The 22,309-nt window shown below is 46.9% G+C and overlaps 1 protein-coding gene across 5 annotated transcripts in view; it reads right to left on the bottom strand.

Annotated features, from left to right (window-relative positions):
* Positions 1–22,309, bottom strand: part of LOC113428725 (transcription factor COE3-like) — an 81,960-nt gene that overhangs the window by 11,781 nt on the left and 47,870 nt on the right. For all 5 annotated transcript variants that reach the window (XM_087962616.1, XM_087962612.1, XM_087962613.1 and 2 more), the window contains 4 exons: positions 20,927–21,060; positions 18,882–19,008; positions 12,316–12,404; positions 1,958–2,023 (listed from right to left, as the gene is read on the bottom strand). In XM_087962616.1, coding sequence (XP_087818742.1) covers positions 1,958–2,023; positions 12,316–12,404; positions 18,882–19,008; positions 20,927–21,060 — 416 coding nt within the window. The remainder of the gene's footprint in view (positions 1–1,957; positions 2,024–12,315; positions 12,405–18,881; positions 19,009–20,926; positions 21,061–22,309) is intronic.

Here is a 22,309-nt window from a genome sequence, read left to right as displayed (position 1 = left end):
GCTTTGAGCAGGGGGTTGGACTAGAAGACCTCTGATATCCTTTCCAGCCCTAGCATTCTTTGTTCTAAAATGGCTGAAAGGGAAAACACAGCAATCTCTTCTTCGGAAACCCTTTTTCCGCACCGAACGGTGAGTTGGTGCTGCCAACCTTACCCACTTTGAACCCAACCCTGCTTAGGATGTGTCCCAGCCCGGCCCTTCCATCGTCTCAAGCAATGGGTGTAACATGTAGCCGGGCCCCAACGCTGGTTTTCCCTTTCTCCTTGGTGGGCGGCTGAGAATTCGGCCCCACTGTTCTGTTGCTGGTCACCCCTAAACGGGTGTGGAAGATTTATACCCTGGAAAAGGAAGTCCGGGGGACTTTGGCTCTGTAAAGCCAACACCTCCCACCTGTTTGGCCCGACCTGACGCCTCCTCAGGACCTCAGCTATATCCGCCCAGGTGTTGTGAGCCATGACAGAGCTGTGAAAACACTGGTTGGACCTTGGACAGGGGTGAGGAAGCAGGGAGATGTTCGAAGCCGGTTACACAATCGCCCTGGAATTCCTGATGACAAACAGATGTTGGCTTGGGAGCCAGATGTTTGTACAGGGATGTTTGGGGGGGGCGAACTCACTCTCTCTCTCTCCCTCCCTCCCTCCCTCTCTCTTTCACTCTCTCTCAGCATTGAGGGTAGCAAGCAAGATCCAAGAAATGGAAATGATCGTCTGCACAGCTAAACAAGGTATTAGATTTTTGGGAACCTTGGAATGTTGCATCCAAAAAATAAAAATAAAAAAAGGTCTTCATATCTACAAGTCCACAGGTGGATTTGCAAGCTGGGACAGTTTCATGCGTCTGCAACCAGCTGGAGGTTGGGATATGAGCTACACCTGATATGAGCTACACCTGAGACATCGTGGGAATTTGAAGCCCAGCACGGTGGAGGGTTTCAGGTAGGGAAAGATGGGACTTCTGCGTCCCAAGGAGGCATCTTGGGAGCTTTGCCTGTTTCATCGGGAGCTCCCAGGCATGGTTGCAAAAACAACCTTCAGGTGGCCTTAAAAAGATCCAGAAAAAATAATTCCTGAAAGGTCTTGGAAGCCATCTCTGGCAGCCCTACTTCCATCCTTAGCTTTACCAACCAGCTATGGCTGAAAAATCCCAGAGACCTCGATGTAGATTCTTAGATAAACCAGGAAGAATGGTCTAGAAGTTGAGTCACGGCAACCGAATTTCTTTCCTTTTTGGTTGGAAAGCTTCCACCGCTCATTTGAGTACCTTTCCTGCCTAAAGCAGAACTAGAACTCACTGTCTCTCTGGGCGATTGGCCCGAAGTCACCCAGCTGCCTTTATGCCCTAAAATGGGACTAGAACTCACCATCTCCTGGTGATTGGCCCAAAGTCACCCAGCTGGCTTGAGTTTAAGGCAGGACTAGAACTCACCGTCTCCTGGTTTTTTGCGCCGGCGCCTTCAGCGCTAAACCAAACTGGCTGTCTCCGTATGACTTAAGAGTTGCGTGCCATATGGCAAATAAATCAATAGAAATAAAAAAAAGAATAAATTAAATTAAAATAAAATAAATTAAAATGAAACGAAACGAAACGAAAATAACTAAAATGAATTAAAATAAAAATAAATAAGTAAATAAAACCTGGAAATCTATAATTTTATAAGGGGTGGGAGTGGAAAGCCCAGATATGTGGATTTGCTAAGTTTGAATCAGAGCCTAGTGTTTTTTTCCCCCCATCCAGACCTAAGATGGAATCGAGACAGTAACCCTTGATGGGTCAGAAGGCAGGGACGGACCACCAAAGATCATCAGTCCACCGGTGACCAGGGCCATCAATGACCATGGACAATCTCGCCCAGATGTTCACCAGATGTTAAACCAAAGCAGACGTTGGTGGCCTCTCTCTGCTCTTCCCCAATGCCGGGGCGGGGGTGGGGGAGGGGAGTGCAGGAGGTGAGACTTACTTGGTTATTGTGGGGCATCCCATACAAAGCCTCCACCAGATCGGCTGCTCTTTTCAGCAGGACTTCCTACGGGAAGAGAGACACGGCTGAGATAAAATGCCTTGTTAACAAACCCCGTTAAAGAAGAACGCTTTCTGAAGACAGGATTTTGAATGGGTAAATAACCCCAGAGGGTTGAACAAACTCTAGCTGTGCTCAGCTGGTAGACCAGCTTGATCCAACTTAATTAAATCGAATTATTTTAATGAAAGCTTAACCGATGAGCTTAATTCCAACCTGGGATTTAGAAGAAACTTCCTAACAGTGAGGACAATTAACCAGTGGAACAGCCCGCCACCAGAAGTGGTGGGTGCTTCATCGCCGGAGGTTTTTAACAAGAGGCTGGACAGCCAGTTCTCTGAAATGGTATAGTGTCTCCTGCTTGAGCAAGGAGTTGGACTAGAACTGAGCCCTCTCTGTGGGCGCGTGTGCTGTCAGTCTAGCTCAGCTCCACCACGCATGCGCGCGCACCTCCCACTGGCCAGCTGGCCTTCGGGTCTCTGCCGTGTATGCACGGGAGTGGGGTCAGGGGTGGGATTAAAATTGTTTAACAACTGGTTCTGTGGGCGTGGCTTAGGTGGTGGGCGTGGCTTGGTGGTCATGTGACTGGGTGGATGTGGCTTGGTGGTCATGTGACTGATTGGGTGTGGCCAACTCAACATCACTCACATCGAGGCACGTATCTCCTTGCCTGGCCTCTCATGACCGTGGGGATGCTGCAACAGTCGTAAGTGTGAAAAACGGTCATAAGTCACATTTTTCAGTGCCATTGTGACTTTGAATGGTCACTCCACACAAGCAAAGTACCAGCAAAAGAGGGAAAGAAAACTCCAGAGAAGTTCCAGAGACAGGAAGTCCAGTCCTGCCCAGAATGTAATATGGGTTAACGGAGAGGCAGTTTCTGTAAGCAACACCAGAATGTTTCCTTCCTGCCTTCCTTACAGGATTAGCCCAGTAATTTCTTCTAACAACCGGTTCTCCGAACTGCTTAGAATGTTAACAACCAGTTCTAGCGAATAGGTGCGAACTGGTAGAATCCCACTCCTGGGCAGGGTGCATGCACAGGGGGCATGGGCACATGCGCGGGGCGGTGCACAAATGCACAAAGGTGACGCCTTGCATTTTGGGTATGTGCACACGCGCTTTGGCACCAAAAGGTTCACCATCACTAGACTAGAAGAACTCTAAGGACCCTTCCAGCTCTATTCTGATTGATTGGTTGGTTCGTTGAGATCAGAATCAAATCCAAGTAAAGTTGTAAAGCAGGGGGTGTCCACCTTATGCCACTTTTAAAGGCCTGTGGGCATCACAAGTCTTAAAGTCGTCAAAATTGGACACCCCTACTGTAAAATAGAATTCATGGAGCACCTTGAAATAAAAAAGTCATTGGAGGTTTTGGAGGGCCAGCCATTCAGACAATCTAGCAGGCCACCCTTTCTTCCTCTCCTGGAGGCCTTCCAGATGCATTGTGCTCCCTCTCTGATCTTCCCAGAGATCCTGGCCAAAACATCTGGCAGGCACGCAGGGGCGGAAGGGTTCTCTGCAAAGATCGGACAGCTGCGGACACTGTCCACAATTGGAATGCATTCGATATCTCACCACGAGGCCAACGCTTTTGTGCATTTTGACACTACTCTTTCGGGCCTCGGCAATTCCTCCCGTGAAGATAGGATCTGTCCTTTGGGCCAATCCTGTTACCAAAACTTTGCCCAGGGTCCTTCTCCAACCGGAGGAGAACAGCTTCTGCATTCCAAGAATCAGGATAGACTTTGTGGTTTGGGGTGTGGTTGTTACGATTTGTGGAACACAGCAGCTCATCAAAACTCCACTTGTATTGTTTTTTTTTTTTTTTGTCAACGTGGGAGACAAATTGAATGCATCCGGAGGAGGCCTTGGCGGTGCTGACCGAGAGGGTTGCCAACTATTCTTCCAATTTCAGGGATTGTTCTGATGTTGTTGTTGTTCTTGTGTGGGGTGGTTGTTTTTGGTTGGATCACAAAGCCATCGCTTTGCTGGGATGGAAACCCACTGAAAAATTGCAGAGGCTGTGCAAATTTTTCCTCCTCCTCCTCCTCCTCTTTCTCTTTGTTCTCTTCCATCTCTCTTCCTCTTCCTCCTTCCTCTACCTCTACTTCCTCCCCCTCTCCCTCCTCCTCCTCTTTCTCTTTCTCTTCCTTCTCCTCTTCCTCCTCCTTTGCCTGTCTCTTCCTCCTCCTCCACTTTTCTCTTCCTCCCCTCCTCCTCCTCCTCCTCCTCATTTTTCTCTTCCTCTTCCTCCTCCCTCCTCTTTCTCTTTCTCCTCCTCCTCTTCAATCAGGGAGTATAAACTTGTACACTGCCCAAATTGGCAGTTGGGAAATATGAAATAGATAGATAGATAGATAGATAGATAGATAGATAGATAGATAGATAGATATAGAGAGATAGATAGAGATAGAAGATAGAAGATAGATAGAAGATAGAGATAGAGACATAGATAGATCGATAGAAGATAGATAGACAGATAGATAGATAGATAGATAGATAGATAGAGATAGAGATGATAGAGATAGAGATAGAGACGTAGATAGATAGATAGATAGATAGATAGATAGATAGATAGATGAGATAGATAGATAGAGGATAGATAGATAGATAGATAGATAGATAGATAGATAGATAGATATGGATAGATGGATAGATTAATAGATGGATAGAGGTGGGTGAGTGGGTGCATGGACAAACAGACCGACAGGGATAGATAGATTATCGTTGAGCTGTGGCAAAACCAGGTTCTAACTGCAGATACAGATAATCCTCGACTGACAATCATTCATTTAGAGAACCTTTTGAAGTCGTTAAGTGAATCTGGCTTCCTGCATGACTTTGTTTGTCGCAAGCCATCTGGGAAGGTTGCAAATAGCAATCGCACAACCCTCCGAGACGCTGTAACATGCCGGTTGCCAAGTGCCCAAATTTTGATCAGGCAATTGCAGAGATGCTACAACGGTCCTAAGTGTGAAAACCAACCATAAGTCCCTTTCAGTGCCCTTGTAACTTCAAACAATCACTAAACAAACGGTTGTAAGTCGAGGATTGCCCCTACTGGTTGCCAAGTGCCCAAATTTTGATCAGGTGACCCTGGAGAATGCCACGTTAGTTGCAAAGTGTGTGGAGCAATTGTGTGTCTACGGAGATTCTCAGTCACCCAGGGCGTGGTTGTCCCAAAGGTGCTTTTATTCAAGAGGCAACTGGACTTTCTTGTTGTTGTTGTTTTTGAAGACGTTTCGCTTCTCATCCGAGAAGCTTCTTCAGCTCTGACTGAATGATGGGGAACGGAAGGATTTCTGGTCCTTGCAGACAGCTGATCATTTGCGTCCTTTTAGAAAGTCATTGAGGCCACCATCTGTGTCCTCGGGGTATCACCTGAGTGGTGCAAATGGGTCTAGAGCCATCTTGGAACTGCTGAAAGGACTGTGTCGTAGACAGAAGATTGGCGGAGAAACAAAACAACCACTTCACAAACGCCGTGGCACAACATAGGAGAACAAAGCCCTCAGGACAAAAGTCAGCAATCCACCTGCCTTTAAAAGACACAGGTCACTCTTTGGAAGACAATAAACTCCACATTTTGGACAGAGGGGACCTCTGGTTTGAAAAAGAGGCCATCTATGTCCAAATTGAACAGCTCTGTCAACATGGGGGAGGGATACTACATCATCTACCTCCAGTCTACAACACCGTCCTTTCAGCAGTTCCAGGAAGGCTCCACACCCGTTTGCACCACTCAGGTGACCCCCCAAAGGACACAGATAAACCTCCAAGTGGCCTCAACGGCTCTCTAAAAGGGATGCAAATGACCAGCTGCCTGCAAGGAGTAGAAATCCTTCCATCCCCCACCGTCCAGAGCTCAAGAAGCTTCTTGGATGAGAAGCGAAACTTCTTCAAAGGAAAAAAAAAAAAACAGAAAGTCCAGTTGCCTCTTGAAATAAAAGCACCTCTGGGACAGCCACTTGAGTGACTCCTTTTTTCAGGGTTGTCATAACTCTGTCGCTAAACAGATGGCTGTATGCCGAGGACTCTCCTGTTAACCCTGTTTGGGAGAAGGAACGCCATCACTGACCAATCCCTGGCACAGGTTGGAAAGGTTTCGTTCCTGAACTCCCTCCCCAACCCCCCAACCCCCACCTCCCCGCTCCACTTTTCCTTCTCCCAGCTTCCCGACAACCGAGAGAGACGACCAACCGGGCAGGTTCTCCGGACCATACATCAGGATCTCAAGGCTATTGGATAGCTGTCAAGCTAAGTGCCAACAATCACGGCCACTTGCTCTTCTGTCTTCGGCAATCTCTCCCCGATCAATACCATAATGGAGGAGGGAGGGGGTGGTGGCTTCCAGCTGGTTTCGGCACACACTGAGCCCCCAGCCCCTCACGTGAAGGTGGGCGTCACAAAAACAGTTGGTTTAACTCTGGGCAGGGACTGTCCGGGGGTGGAGGGATTGGGGAAGGAAACAGCAGCAAGGCAATCTCCCCCCCTGCGCCCCCCCCCCGCCCCAAGTTTGCCACTCACCCTGCACCCCACAACGTCTCGAGAGTCAGACTTTTTGGGTGGCAGGGGGAGCAGGGATGGAGAGGTTCTCGTGCTTTTGGATCAAGGGAAGTACTAACACCACTCTATAAAGCCTTAGTAAGGCCACACCTAGAGTACTGCATCCAGTTTTGGTCACCACATTATAAAAAAGATGTTGAGACTCTAGAAAAAGTGCAGAGAAGAGCAACCAGGATGATTAGGGGATGATTGGAGGCTAAAACATATGAAGAACGGTTGCAGGAACTGGGCCTGGCTAGTCCAGGGAAGAGAAGGACCAGGGGAGACAGGATAGCAGTCTTCCAATATCTGAGGGGCTGCCACAGGGATGAGGAAGGGGGTCAAGCTATTTTCTAAAGCCCCCGAAAGCCAGACAAGGAAGAATGGATGGAAACTGAACAAGGAGAGATTCAACCTGGAAATAAGGAGGGATTTTCTGACAGTGAGAACAATCAACCCATGGAACAGAAGTTGCCCTTGGAAGTTGTAGGAGCTTCATCACTTGAGACTTTCCACAAGAGATTGGACTGCCATTTGTCAGAAATGGTGTAGGGTCTCCCGCTTGGGCGGGGGTTGGACTAGATGACCTACAAGGCCCCTTCCAACTCTGTTATCTTTTTGACCTCGGCAAGTTTAAGACAGGTGGGCTTCAACTCCCAGAGTCAATAGGGATTCATTTAACGACTGTGCAATTCACTTAATAAGGGAAGGAATTTGTTTAAGAACTTGGGGGGGGGAGGAGAAAGGTGATAACGTTGGGTCCCACTCACTTAACAAACGCCTTGCTTAGTGACAGAAATTCTTTGGGGGGATTGTAAGGCGAGGAGAACTTATATTTTATCTGAAATTGAAGTGGGATCTGGGAAACGGGATCAGTTTTCCATCATTCCCTTCCCCTCCCACCCATTTTTTTCGTGGCCTTGCGTGAACCACTTGTGTGCCCCTGCCTGTGCGTTCTGATAGGCTGCTGTTGAAAGCCCCAATTGGGTACCCAAAAGGAACCTTGACTTCTCATGAGGACTAGAAATTTGACTTTGCTGTCTGAACGATGCGCTACCCCGCAAGGCGCACATTCCACATGCAGTCCTTGACTTATGACTACAATTGAGCCCAGATCTTACAGTGCTGCACGAGACGGCTCTCAAGTGAGGTTTGCCTCCTTTTACAACTTTTCTCGCCACCGTTGTTAAGTGAATCACGGCCATGGATAAGTTAGGAACAGAGTCATTAAGCGAATCTGGCTTCCCCCATCGACTTTGCTTGTCAGATGGGAATCGGTCGACCCCGGGGACACTGCGACCGTCATAGATACCAGTCGGTGGCCAAGCACCTGAATTTTGATCACGTGATGGTGGGGGGATGCTGCAACGGTCGCAAGTGTGAAAATGGGTCATAAATCGCTTGTTTTAGTGCCATTGTAACTTCAAACGGTCACTAAATGAACTGTTGTAAGTCAAGGACTACCTGTATTCCAGGTTCAATGTTCAATTGATTACAGTCTTTGCAGCACAACAATCACACAGGGGTTGTTGTTGGGGGGTTTTGGGCGGGGGGGGGGAGGGGGAAGGAGATTGTTGTTGTTTTGTGTTGGCCAGAATGGAAGGTTTCAAGGGTTGTGCAGTTTGCAAGAGAGGTTTTTTTCCCTGAGACAGAAAAACACAAATCTCTTTCTTTTGCATCCTTCCAAAGTTGTGCACACACACACACACACACACACACACACACACACACACACACGGACAGAATAGCTCTAACTGTTGGCAGTCTCACTTGAGGAGCTATGTGTGTGTGTGTGTGTGTGTGTGTGTGTGTGTGTGTCTGAGACAGGCTGCTTAACTATGATGAATGAGCAGCCCAGCCTGGCTACCCACTCCGAGCCTTGGCTAAAGGAGAGTCAGATCCCAGCCGGAGGAGTCGATTCTGCTTTTTTTACAATTAACGGTATAAAGCAGAAGGTGAGAAGGATGTGGCCAGAGAATTCCTTCCTTCCTTCCTTCCTTCCTTCCTTCCTTCCTTCCTTCCTTCCTTCCTTCCTTCCTTCCTTCCTTCCTTCCTTCCTCCATCCCACAGTCATTGTCCTTCTCCTCATCCATCCTTCCTTCCTTCCTTCCTTCCTTCCTTCCTTCCTTCCTTCCTTCCTTCCTTCCTTCCTTCCTTCCTTCCTTCCTTCCTTCCTTCCTTCCTTCCTTCCTTCCTCCATCCCACAGTCATTGTCCTTGTCCTTCCTTCCTTCCTTCCTTCCTCCATCCCTTCCTTCTGTCCTTCCTTCCTTCCTTCCTTTCCTTCCTTCCTTCCTTCCTTCCTTCCTTCCTTCCTTCCTTCCTTCCTTCCTTCCTTCCTTCCTTCCTTCCTTCCTTCCTCTACCCTCCCTCCCTCTTTCCTTCCTTCCTCTCATCCCTATCACCATCTCCCTCCTTCCTTCCTCTACCCTCCCTCCCTCCCTCCTTCCTTTTCTTCCTTCCTTCCCTCTCTCTCTCTCTCTCTCTTTCTCTCTCTCTCTCTCTCTCACACACACACAACTGATAATCAAAAGTTAGCGTTTCCAATTTGGCTGTGGTTCAGCAGTTGGTTGTGGCTTTCAACATCAAACTAACCTACAATTTAGAGGATTGATTTTAGGAAAACTGGCTTGGATCCAGATTGGCCCAACTTGGGCATATTCCTAATATTTTCGTATCTAGGAGTGCATATTCCTGTGTTTGGCTGCCCTTTTTATCTTTTCCGTCCCTGCAATTTTGGTTCTTAATTTCTCTTCCTTTCCTTCTACTCTGTCTTTTTATTTTCCTCTGGAGGTTTTTCTTTCTTCGCTCAATCGCCTTTTCTAAAAAGTTAGCTCAAAACGGGAGATTTGTTTATTTATTTTTTCTTAAAACGTGCGTTTTAAAATTTTTGCAAGCTCTGCAACTTAGGATGTAGTCAGGATCCTTCATTCTTCATTCACATCCTTAATTCCTCCTCCTCCTCCTCCTCCTCCTCCTCCTCCCCCAAGATATAAATAACTCCATGCACCAATTGTCCAAATTTCACCTACCCCAAAGAATTCAGACCAACACAAGGGTGAGACGGAAGAGCCTCCATATACAGAGACCGCCTACCTCAAGAACCATCTCCAATGCAGCATCTGTTGTGGTATTTCCTTAACTCCCTCCTGGAGGAGAAAGCTGTGCCTAAGAAAACCCACCTTGCCTGTCTCCCTCTCAACCAATCTAATCCTGAAAGTAAATCAACTTGGATAAAAAGAGGTCCTTCTTCCAGGGACTGACAGTCTCTGCAGGGCCTTCTTAGAAGGAGACCCCAGACTCGCTGATGGGGCTGAAATGGGGGTGGGGAGAAAGAAAAACCAGAGAGATGGGGGAGGGGGTTAGGACCACCAGTGAGTCAGTGGGAGGCTGCTGAGCCTCCCCCCCTCCCCCAAGGCAGGAGTGGTGGGGAAGCCATGCAGGCAAACAGCCTCTCCTGCATCTGTGTCAAGCCATGATTAATGGCTCCAATTTGGCGGCTGCCTTCAGCTGTCACTCCCCATCTGCAGCCCCTCTTGCCTCCAGCTGCTCTCTGCCCACAAGCATCAGTCGGATTTCCCAAGGACGGCGGCGGTGGCCTGAGCAAGAGGCACCCAGTCACTGTGGCAGGAGCCTGTTGGTGGATGGGTGCCACATTCTCCTCCGGGTCTTTGAGGAATCCTGGTTGGTCTCTATGCCATCCCACTTCCCTCCCGGAAGTCCCTTTAAGGTCCTCAAGGAGTCACTGGAATGGGTCCTTCTGGGCCTTTTACGCTCTGGGTGTGTGTGTGTATGTGTGTGTGTATGCGTGGGGTGGTGGAGACCTCCTTTGAGGTTTGCCAATATCTTCATTAATGACATAGATGGGGGAATAGAAGGGGAACTCACCAAATTTGCAGATGATACTGAGCTGGCAGGAATAGCTAACACCCAAGAAGATAGGCTCAAGATCCAGATGGATCTTGACAGACTAGAACACTGGGTCGTATCTAACAAAATGAAATTCAATGTAGGTAAAAGTAAAGTCCTACACTTTGGCAAGAAAAACCAAAAGGACACATATAGACTGGGTGAAACCAGGCTCAATAGCAGGAACTGGGAGAGGGATCTTGGAGTTTTAGTGGACAACCAGCTAAATAGGAGCCAGCCGTGTGCAGCAGCAGCCAAAAAAGCCAATGCAATCCCAAGTTGCATTCACAAAGGGATACAATCCAGATCAAGGGAGGTACTAATACCACTCTATAAAGCCTTAGTAAGGCCACACCTAGAGTACTGCATCCAGTTTTGGTCGCCACATTATAAAAAAGATGTTGAGACTCTAGAAAAAGTGCAGAGAAGAGCAACCAGGATGATTAGGGGACTGGAGGATAAAACATACGATGAACAGTTGCAGGAACTGGGTCTGGCTAGTCTAGGGAAGAGAAGGACCAGGGGAGACAGGAGAGCATCTTCCAATATTTGAGGGGCTGCCACAGAGAGGAGGAGGGGAGTTAAGCTATTCTCCAAGGCACCTGAAGGCCAGACAAGGAATAATGGATGGAAACCGAACAAGGAGAGATTTAACCTGGAAATAAGGAGAAACTTTCTGACAGTGAGAACAATCAACCAGTGGAACAAAAGTTGCCCTCGGGAAGTTGTGGGAGCTTCATCACTTGAGACTTTCAAGAAGAGATTGAACTGCCATTTGTCAGGAATGGTATAGGGTCTCCCACTTGGGCAGGGGGTTGGACTAGATGACCTACAAGGTCTCTTCCAACTCTGATTATCTGTTATCTGTTAAGACGTGACGCAGAGCATGTCCTTCTGGGCCCTTTGCATTGGGTGCATGTATGTTTGGGCAGCTAGGTGTTTGTGTGTTTGTGCACACACAAATGTATGTGTGTGTGTGTATGTGGAAGTGCTCATCAAGGCATGATGCAGAGTGTGTCCTTCTGGGCCCTTTGCATCACGTGCATGTATGTATGCGCACATGTGTGTGTGCATGCACATGTGCTTGTTTGTGTATGTGCGTGTGGGGTGGTGGCACGATGCATAGTGTGTGTGTGAGCCCTCTGCATTGTGCACATATATGTTTGTGCACACAAATGTGTGTTTGTGTGTGTTGATGTCCCTTGAGGCTCATCAAGGCATGATGTGGAGTGTGTCCTTCTGGGCCCTTTGCATCGCATGCATGTATGTGTGCACACGCATGTGTGTGTGTGCATGTACATATGCTTGTGTGTTTGTGTATGTGCGTGTGGGTTGGTGGTGATGTCCCTTGAGGCTCCTCCAGGCACGATGCATAGTGTGTGTGTGAGCCCTCTGCCTTGTGTGCATGTATATTTGTGCACACAAATGTGTGTTTGTGCATACATCTGTGTGTACGTGTGTGTGGGCGCTGACGTCCCTTAAGGCTCATCGAGGCGTAATGAGGAGTGTGTCCTTCTGGATTCTTGGCATGGTGTGCATATATGTGTGTGCAGATAAGTGTGTTGGTATGTGCACAAGTGTTTGGGTGTGCACCACAACCACAACAACACAACTCCCTGCCGATGACAAACCCAACCAGCCGAAAGAGAAGAAAACCAGGTTTCCTAAATGTTTCGTCCTCTGTGGTTTGTCTCTCACCCTCATCAGAAAATTCAAAAGAAAAAGAAAAAAAAACCACTCCTGTTTGGCGTGGAAATGAAAACGCAGCCGGTGTTTAGACACATCGACGCAACGCTGAGAGGCTGAAGGGAAAAGTGGGGTGTGGGGACGTGTGTGTCTTACCTTTGGTAAGCGTTCGGGGTCGCCTGGGTGCCGGGGGATCACCTTCTGTAGGCGCTGGAACCCATAATCGATCGTTGGCTCATTCAGGGCTAGGCGTGGAAAGAAGGAACCCATCAGTTTTGCAGGGTGCAAAGAGCATCAAATAGTCTTCGAACTTACAACGGTTCGTTTAGCAACCGTTCCAAGTTACGATGGCAGTGAAAAAAGACATGACTCGGTGACTGTTTTACGCACAATGGTTGCCGCACACACACACACACACACACATCTGTGGTCACGTGGTCAAAATCCAGACGGTTGGCAACTGACTCATGCGGTGTCCTGGGGCCACGTGATCTCCTTTAGTGACCTTCTGACGAGCAACAGGATAGGATAACCAGAGGAGGGATTCAAATTTTTTAACAACCGGTTCTGTGGGCGTGACTTAGTTGGTGGGCGTGGCTTGGTGGTCATGTTGTTGGCTGGGCGTGGCTAACTCAATGTCACTCACATTGAGGCACGCATCTCCTCGCCTGGCCTCTCATGACTGTGGGGATGCTGCAACAGTCGTAAGTGTGAAAAACGGTCATAAGTCACTTTTTTCAGTGCCATTGTAACTTTGAATGGCCACTCCACGCAAGCAAAGTACCAGCAAAGGAGGGAAAAATAACTCCAGAGAAGTTCCTGAGACAGGAAGTTTAGTCCTGCCAAGAATGTAAGAAGGGTTAACGGAGAGGCAGTTTCTGTAAGCAACACCAGAATGTTTCCTTCCTGCCTTCCTTACAGGATTAGGCCAGTAATTTCTTCTAACAACCGGTTCTCCGAACTGCTTAGAATGTCAACAACCGGTTCTAGCGAATAGGTGCGAACTGGTAAGAATCCCACCCCTGAGGATAACGGAGTGGGAAGGGAGCTTGGAGGTTTTCTAGTCCAACACCCCCGCCTGCTCAGGCAGGAAATTCTTGTACCATTTCAGACAAATGGTTGTCCAATCTCTTCTTAAAAACTTCCAGGGTTGGAGCATTCACAACTTCTGGTGGCAGGTTGTTCCACTGGTTAATTGTTCTCACTGTAAGGAAATTTCTCCTTAGTTCTAGGTTGCTTCTCTCATTGAAGTCAGATTCACTTAACAACCGTGTGACTAACTTAACACCTGCCAGGGTTCACTTAACAACTGTGGCAAGAATGGTCATAAAATGTGGCAAAACTCACGGAACAACTGTCTCGCTTTAGCAATAGAAATGCCGGGCTCAACTGTGGTCATAAACCGAGGACTACCTGTCCTTTTTGCTATAGGCAGTACCAATCCTATGCAAATGCAGGGATCCTTACAGCCACATCCTAAAAGGGTGAGATTTAGGGATGGTGGGCCTGAAGCCAAGGCTCCTTAATTGACTCTAATTCTCTTTGTGAAGTTAGGATGGCCTTTTTGGCAGTCGCAGCGTCCAGCTGGCTCAAGCTCGGCTGACCGTGACCTTGGGCTTGCAGTGCGTAGAGGCCATTTTCAGGGGCAGCTGTCTGAAAGTGGTTTGCTGCAGCTTCCTGTTCTCATCTGCTGCCTTAGGATCTCCTCGTGGTCTCCCATCCAAATCTAAAGCCGTTCCAGCCCTCTCTAAGCTGTTTGAGGTCAGCTACGAAAACCGGCTGGTGGCTTTGGGCCAATCACCAGGTGATAGTGAGTTTTTATTTATTTATTTATTTATTTATTTATTTATTTATTTATTTATTTATTTATTTATTTGATTTGCCAATTGTTTACAAGATAATAAGTATAAGTGTATACATAGTTGTGAATACATGAAATGGGTACATATAAGAAAAATAAAGAAGAATAAGAGAAACAATAGGACAGGGACGGTAGGCACGTTGGTGCGCTATGCAGCGCCCCCTACAGACCTCTTAGGAAAGGGGTGAGGTCAATAGTAGACAGTCTAAGGTTAAAGTTTTTGGGGTTTGGGGAAGAGACTACAGAGTCGGGTGAGGATTCCAGACATTGACCACTCTATTGCTGAAGTCGTATTTCCTGCAATCAAGTTTGGTGTGGTTAACTTTGAGTTTGTATCTATTGTGTGCTCTTGTGTTGTTATGGTTGAAGCTGAAGTATTCACTGACAGGTAGGACATTGCAATGTATGATTTTATATACCATGCTTAAGTCAGACCGAAGAGTTCTCTAGTCTGGCCTTAGGCACAAAAGCTGGCTCAGTTCCTTTGGGCCAGTCACTAGGAGACGGTGAGTTCTAGTCCCACTTTAACCATGAAAGCTGGCTGGGTGACTTTGGGCCGATCACTAGAAGACAGTGAGTTCTAGTTCAGCTTTAGCCAAGAAAGCCAGGTGGGTGACTTTGGACCATTCACCAGCAGACAGTGAGTTCTAGTCCCGGCTTAGGGACGAAACCCAACTGGTGACTTTGGGCCCCTCCCTCTTCCTCAGCCCAGACCACCTTGTAGGGTTGTTGTTGTGTGGGAAACAGGAGGAAGAGGAAGGCGTAATGCATCCGTTTGCTTCCCTGAGTTATTTACAAAAAATAATAAAGGCATTAAATAAATAAGAACAAATAGCAAGCCCAGCGCATCAGAGACCCCCGCCCCCTTTTCCTGGATCCCCTCCAACAGACGCACGCAGCTTCCCTGAACAAACTCCTCCCCCTCCTCCTCTGTTCCCCCCCCCCAACCCCCCAAAGCCCAGATTGGCATGTGCTTCGTTACTACATTGGGATGAAGATGGATTGCTTGATTTAGTGTAAACATATGCTACCATTTCAGTTCTGGGCAGCCTCTCTGCAGCCTTAATTGCTATTGATTTCCTGGGCTGCCTCTGCGGCCCCCATCCCTGCAGACCCCTTTTCCAGGCCACAGCATACAAGATTAGTCATGCAACGGGAGGGAGGGGCTATAACGTACCCCTCCTGGCTAGGGTTATGTCCGGGAGGAGAGAGAAGGAGGGGGAAGGGGGGGGAGAGGGTCCTTGGCAGCCATCCCATCTTATGATTACTTTGTTGTTTTGCATGTACACTGAGCTTTTGCACTGGAGACAAATTCCTCGTGTGTCTGATCACACTTGGCCTATAAAAGAATTCTACTGTACTCTATTTTATTTTATTCTATTCTGTTCTATATTCTTTTCTCTTCTCTACCTCTCCATTCCTCTCCTCCTCTCTACCATCCTATCCAATTCTATTCTATTATTTTATCCTATTCTATCCTATCCAATCCCATCTGATCCCATCCTATTCACCATCTCATCTATTCTGTTCTGTTCTGTTCTATTCTTCATTATCCTATCCTATCCTATCCTATCCTATCCTATCCTATCCTATCCACATTCTATTCTATTCTATTCTATTCTATTCTATTCTATCCCATCCCATCCCATCCCATCCCATTCACCATCTATTCTATTCTATTCTATTCTATTCTATTCTATTCTATTCTATTCTTATTCCTATTCTATTCTATTCTATTCTATTCTATTCTATTCTATTCTATTCTATCCCATCCCATCCCATCCCATCCCATTCACCATCTATTCTATTCTATTCTATTCTATTCTTATTCCTATTCTATTCTATTCTATTCTATTCTATTCTATTCTATTCTATTCTATTCTATTCTATTCTATTCTATTCTATCCCATCCCATTCACCATCTATTCTATTCTATTCTATTCTATTCTATTCTATTCTATTCTATTCTATTCTGTTCTGTTCTGTTCTGTTCTATTCTATTCTATTCTATTCTATTCTATCCTCATCCCACTCCCATTCACTACTCTATTCTATTCTATTCTATTCTATTCTATCCCATCCCATCCCATTCACCATCTATTCTATTCTATTCTATTCTATTCTATTCTATTCTATTCTATTCTATTCTATTCTATTCTATTCTATTCTATCCCATCCCATTCACCATCTATTCTATTCTACTGTTCTACTCTACTCTACTCTGCTCTACTCTACTCTACTCTACTCTACTCTACTCCTTTCTATCCCATCCCATCCCATTCACCATCTATTCTATTCTATTCTATTCTATTCTATTCTATTCTATTCTATTCTATTCTATTCTATTCTATTCTATTCTATTCTATCCCATCCCATCCCATCCCATCACCATCATCCCATCCCATTACCATCTATTCTATTCTATTCTGTTCTACTCTACTCTGCTCTACTCTACTCTACTCTACTCTACTCTACTCTACTCTACTCTACTCTACTCTACTCTACTCCTTTCTATCCCATCCCATCCCATTCACCATCTATTCTATTCTATTCTATTCTATTCTATTCTATTCTATTCTATTCTATTCTATTCTATTCTATTCTATTCTATTCCTACATACAAACAAAAAATTAACGTAACCACAAGATAGCAATAGGAGAAGGTGATATGAAAGATGAGAAGGATAATAGTAACAAATACAGTGCTACTACAGGGAGTGAATATCCTTAGACATCAGACAAGTGCTGTGTGAATTAGGTGTTCAGCAGAAGCGATGGCACGAGGGAGAGAAAAATGCTGTCCCTGTGTCTGGTTGTTTTGGCATGCAATGCCCTGTAGTGCCATCCCGAGGGGAGGAGCTAAAACTGTTTGTGTCTAGGATGTGAGGGGTCTGCAGATGTTTTCTTTCTGACCCACGCAATATATAGGTCCTCAGCTGAAGGCAGGCTGGTTGCAATTGTTTGGGGTTTTTTTCCCCCTTGCAGTCCTAACTACCCATTGAAGTCTGTGCCTGTCCTGTTCAGTTGCTGTGCCAAACCAGACAGTTATAGAAGTAGGAAAAAATAGGCAAACTTATCAAAATGCACCTCTGGAAACGCTTGAACGAGTGGAAACTTTAACTGGTAAAAGTTGCTAAAAAATAGTATGATTTTTCCCCCTACACACACACTTATCCCCAATGTCAACATCACTTTTGTAATGATTCCACACGCCCCTCCAAATCAAGTTTCTAGTCCTTAAGAACTCTGCTTGGCAGCACACTTTGGGCGACAGCCAGTTGAAGGGGAAAAAAAACCCCACCCACGCCAGATTAGCTTGCAATGGAAGGCCCCAAACCACCCTAAAGGATGAAGTTTTTCAGTTTGTCATAAAACTGCTGCTTTCCCTGTCAACAAAATAACACGAATTAAGCCAAACAAGCAACAACAACAACAACAACAACAACAACAACAACAAAAAGCTGCAACTGAGCATAATTTTGCACGCTTTTCTAACCGGCATCTGTCGGACTCCATTTGCAATCATTTCTTGGACCTGGTTGCGGCGTTGCGATTCCTTGCGCAAGCTCACGTATCCTCCACGCTCCTCTCTTATATGGGAAGTCCTTGATTTACAGCCCTGAATTTCTGTTGCTAGGCAAGACAGTGGTGGAAGTGAGCCCTGCTCCATTTTATGAACCTTTCTTGCCACTGTTGTTAAGTGAATCACTGGTGTGGGGGGGATTGGTAACCCAGTTGTTAAGGAAATCGGGCTTCCCCGTTGACCTTGTTCGTCAGAAGGTTGCAAAAGGGGATCACGAGACCTTGAGATGCAACAATGGTCGTAAATATGAACCAATTGCCAATTGGCTGAATTTTGATCATGTGACCATGGGGAATGCTGCAACGGACGTAAGTGTGGAAAATGGTCGTAAGTCATTTTTTTCAGTGCTGTTTTAACTTTAAATAATCATTACATAAACCTTCCTTCCCTTCCCTTTCTTTCCTTCCTCCCTCCTGCCTTCCTTTTTCTTTCTTTCCTTTCTTATTTCTTTCTTCTTCTTTCCTTCCTTCCTTTTTCTTTCTTTCTTTCTTTCTTTCTTTCTTTCTTTCTTTCTTTCTTTCTTTCTTTCTTTCTTTCTTTCCTCCCTCCCTCCCTCCCTCCTGCCTTTCCTTTCTTCCTTTCTTTCTTTCTCTCTTCTTTTTTTCTCTCTTTCTTTCTTTCCCTTTCCTCCCTCCCTCCTTCCTTCTTTCCTCCCTCCCTCCCTTCTTTCTTTTCTTCCTTTCTTTCTCTTTTCTTTCTCTCTTTTTCTCTTCTTTCTGTCTTTCTTCCTTCCTTTCTTTTTCTTTCTTTCTTTCCCTTTCCTTCCTCCCTCCTTTCTTTCTTTCTTTCTTTCTTTCTTTCTTTCTTTCTTTCTTTCTTTCTTTCTTTCTTTCTTTCTTTCTTTCTTTCTTTCTTTCTTTCTTTCTTTCCTTCCTCCCTCCCTCCTGCCTTGTTTCCTTCCTTACTCCCTTCTTTCTTTCTTTCTTTCTTTCTTTCTTTCTTTCTTTCTTTCTTTCTTTCTTTCTTTCTTTCTTTCTTTCTTTCTTTCTTTCTTTCTTTCTCTCTCTCTCTTTCTCTCTCTCTCTCTCTCTTTTTTCTTTCTTTCTTTCTCTCTCTCTTTCTTTCTCTCTCTCTCTCTCTTTCTTTCCTCCTCCCTCTTTCTCTTCCTTCTTCCTTCCTTCCTTCCTTTCTTTCCTTTCTTTCTTAGCAGCAGTGTGGGGGCACTGCCTGACTCCTGGCCATCAGCTTTGTGGCTCAACCGTCCCATGGCAGAAGCTGTAAACGCCTGTCTCTCCCCCTTATTTTCTCACACTACCCTCCCCCATGCCCAGCGCTTACCTGTGTAGACAAACCGCCCAGGTGCCCCTTTGCAAAACTGCTTCGACTTGTAGGAGAGCGTCACCTCCACCACGCCGGGGATGTGCCGGGGCGGCGTCTGGACCCGGATTGCGTGTGGCGTGATCAACTGTTATGGGGAGAAGAGGATGGTCAGACTTGGAGGTGAAGCTTTACACTAAGGGAAGGGCCCAGGCACACAGAAGCCAGGAATATTTGAGGCTAGCAGTCACTTCCTCCCCGCCCCCCTCCTCCTGCATCCTTTCTCTTCTTTTCCTCCCTTTCCATTTCCACTCTCCTTCTACTCCCGCATCCCTTATCTTCTTTTCTCCCCTTCCATAACCACTCTTCTCTTCCTTTTCCTTTCCTTTCTTTTCCTTTCTTCTTCCTTCTCCTCCTGCATCCCTTGTCTTTTTCCTCCCTTTTTTCCCCTAATCTCCTTCTCCGCTCTCCTTCTTTTCCTGCATCCTTCTCTTCTTTTCCTTTCCTTCCATCTCCCTTCTGCTCCTTCTCCACTGTCCCTGTATCCCTCCTCCCCCTTTTCTTCCTTCCCTTTCTCCTCCTCCTCCTCCTGCATCCCTTGTCTTTTCCTCCCTTCCCTAATCTCCTTCTCCACTCTCCTTCTTTTCCTGCATCCTTCTCTTCTTTTCCTTTCCTTCCATCTCCCTTCTGCTCCTTCTCCACTGTCCCTGTATCCCTCCTCCCCTTCTTTTTCTTCCTTCTCCTTTCCTCCTCCTCCTCCTGCATCCTTTCTCTTCTTTTCCTCCCCTTCCATCTCTACTCTCCTCCTCCTCCTCCTCCTCCTGTATCGCTTCTCCTTCTTCTCATCTTCCTCCCCTTCCTTCTGCTTCTCCTCCCCTCCTCCCCCAATCTGTGGGGTTTATTGTCCCTCCCTCCCGGTCACCCTTCTTCCTGCACTCTCCCTCCCGGTCACCCCACCTGGGAAAGACTCCATGGACAAGTAGCCACTGCAGGGGCTCAGGGGAATTTCCTTTCAAGAGGCGGAGAGTCTTTTTGAGTGTAAAGCTGACTCTGCTCACAAAGGGGGTGCCAATATATTCCCTCCTCCCCAATGAGGAGGGTGATGTGCTTTGGACTTGAAAATGGGAATTATCAACACCTTAAATTATGTTTTTTTTTTCTTGGCACCTAGAAAAAGGCTTCTGCACCGTCTGCTTTTTGACCCCAGACCAAAACCCATTCTTTGGCTTTGGGTTTTATATCTGTCTTTCGCCCAGTGGGGGTGGGAGGAGGTGGGATTTGGGCCATTTCTGCCTGCGGTTAACTTGAGCTGGGTTGTTTCTGCAAACTCTCTTAGGAGCAAAATAAATAAATAAATAAATGAAGTCCAGTCCCCCCCCCAAAATGGAGCCAGATCAGGCTGAGACACTTCGGATTTTGCTGGGACTCAAACAAGGTTTTGCACTGGGACAGATGGGAAAGGAAGCAAAGGGATGGGGAAAGGAAGTGGGGGAAGGGGAAGGAGAGGAGGAAAGGAAGGGGAATCAGACATAAAATGGTGGGATGGGATGGGAGGAAGGGGAGGGGAGGAGAAGAAAAAGGGGAGGGGAGGGGAGAGGAGAAGAGGACAGGACAGGAAACAAGAGAAGGAAAAGAGGAGAAGAAAAGGGAAGGGAGAGGAGGGAAGGGAGAGGAGGGGAGGGGAGGAGGAGAGAGAAGAAGGAAAAGAGAGGAGAAATGAAGGGGAGGGAGGGGAAGGGAGGGAGGGGAGGCAAGCAAGCAGAGGATGGAAAGGGGGAAGGGAAAAATGGAGGGTAGTAAGAAGAAAGAAAGAAAGAAAGAAAGAAAGAAAGAAAGAAAGAAAGAAAGAAAGAAAGAAAGAAAGAAAGAAAGAAAGAAAGAAAGAAAGGAAAAGACAAAAGGGGAGAGCTGAAGGACCTTCTTGGATGGGAAGCAAAAGGTCTTCAAAGAAAAACCACAGAAAGTCCAATTAGCTCTTGAAAAAACACCTTTGGGAAAAGGGGAAGGTAACAATGAATCCAGAAATGGGGAGGGGGGTTGGGTGTGGGGGAAACAGTCAGACTTACCTCACTCCAGACCAGCATGGTGCCGAAGACCACCTGAAGCCCGTCGAAGAAGTTGTCCCCAATCACAATCACGGTGGCCCCTCCTGTTGTCCAGCCTTCACTGGGGCTGACGGCTTTGATGCAGGGGGTGGCTGCTTTAGGAGGAGGGGAGAGAGGGAGAGGCAGAGGGTCAGGACTCCCACAAACAGGGGTGGGATTCTACCGGTTTGGACCGGTTCGGGAGAACCGGTTGTTAAATTTGCATTTGTTTCACCGGATCGATATTTGAACCGACCTCCCGTGCTGCTGCAGCTGCTCTTTCCTTCGAGCAGCCCTGTGCACATGCGCGCTGGGCACAGGCTCCTCGGGGTCCTTCTTCCTCACTGCTGCCAGGCCTCCACAAGCTCCAAAGGCAGCACTCCACTCCCTGATGGTCCTGGCCCCATCCCTGCATCACATGCAGGCCCCTCATCTGAGTCCTCGCTCTCCGAGGCCTCAACCATCCACACCTGCTGCTGGCGAACCACAACACATGTCTTCCCTGTCCTTCTCTTCCCTAGACTAGCCAGGCCCAGTTCCTGCAACTGTACATCTTAACAGATAACAGATAATCAGAGTTGGAAGGGACCTTGTAGGTCATCTAGCCCAACCCCCCGCCCAAGTGGGAGACCCTACACCATTCCTGACAAATGGCAGTCCAATCTCTTCTTGAAAGCCACCAGTGATGGCGCTCCCACAACTTCCCGAGGGCAACTTCTGTCCCATGGGTTGATTGTTCTCACTGTCAGAAAGTTTCTCCTTATTTCCAGGTTAAATCTCTCCTTGTTCAGTTTCCATCCATTATTCCTTGTCTGGCCATCGGGGGCTTTGGAGAATAGCTTGACTCCCCTCCTCCTCCCTGTGGCAGCCCCTCAAATATTGGAAGGCTGCTCTCCTGTCTCCCCTGGTCCTTCTCTTCCCTAGACTAGCCATACCCGGTTCCTGCAACCGTTCATTGTATGTTTTAGCCTCCAGTCCCCTTATCACCCTGGTTGCTCTTCTCTGCACTTTTTTTCTAGAGTCTCAACATCTTTTTTATAGTGTGGTGACCAAAACTGGATGCAGTACTCTAGGTGTGGCCTTACTAAGGTTAGAGCATGCTGCATGGAGAAACAGGGCCCAGCTTGCTCACTTAAATGAATTAAATCGACCAAATCCATCTTATCAATCCATCAAAATTATTCTAAGTACATAACAGGTCCCAGATTAAGGCTCAATAACTGGGTGATTTAGTTATGCATGTCGTAAAAAAAAAAATAAGCACAGGCATTCCATTTTCCTGGCAGCCACTGTGTCTGTTCAACACAATTCTTGCTTTGTCCAGGCCATGCGTGGCTGAGAACGATGGAGTTTGTGGTCTGGGAG

Source organism: Notechis scutatus, chromosome 4 (assembly GCF_049901735.1).
Source record: "Notechis scutatus isolate UNSWTSFEM ecotype Mainland chromosome 4, rNotScu1.2, whole genome shotgun sequence".
Taxonomy (NCBI): Eukaryota; Metazoa; Chordata; class Lepidosauria; order Squamata; family Elapidae; genus Notechis; species Notechis scutatus.
The sequence above is the reverse complement of the archived record's forward strand: the minus strand, read 5'-3'. Positions and strand labels throughout refer to the sequence as shown.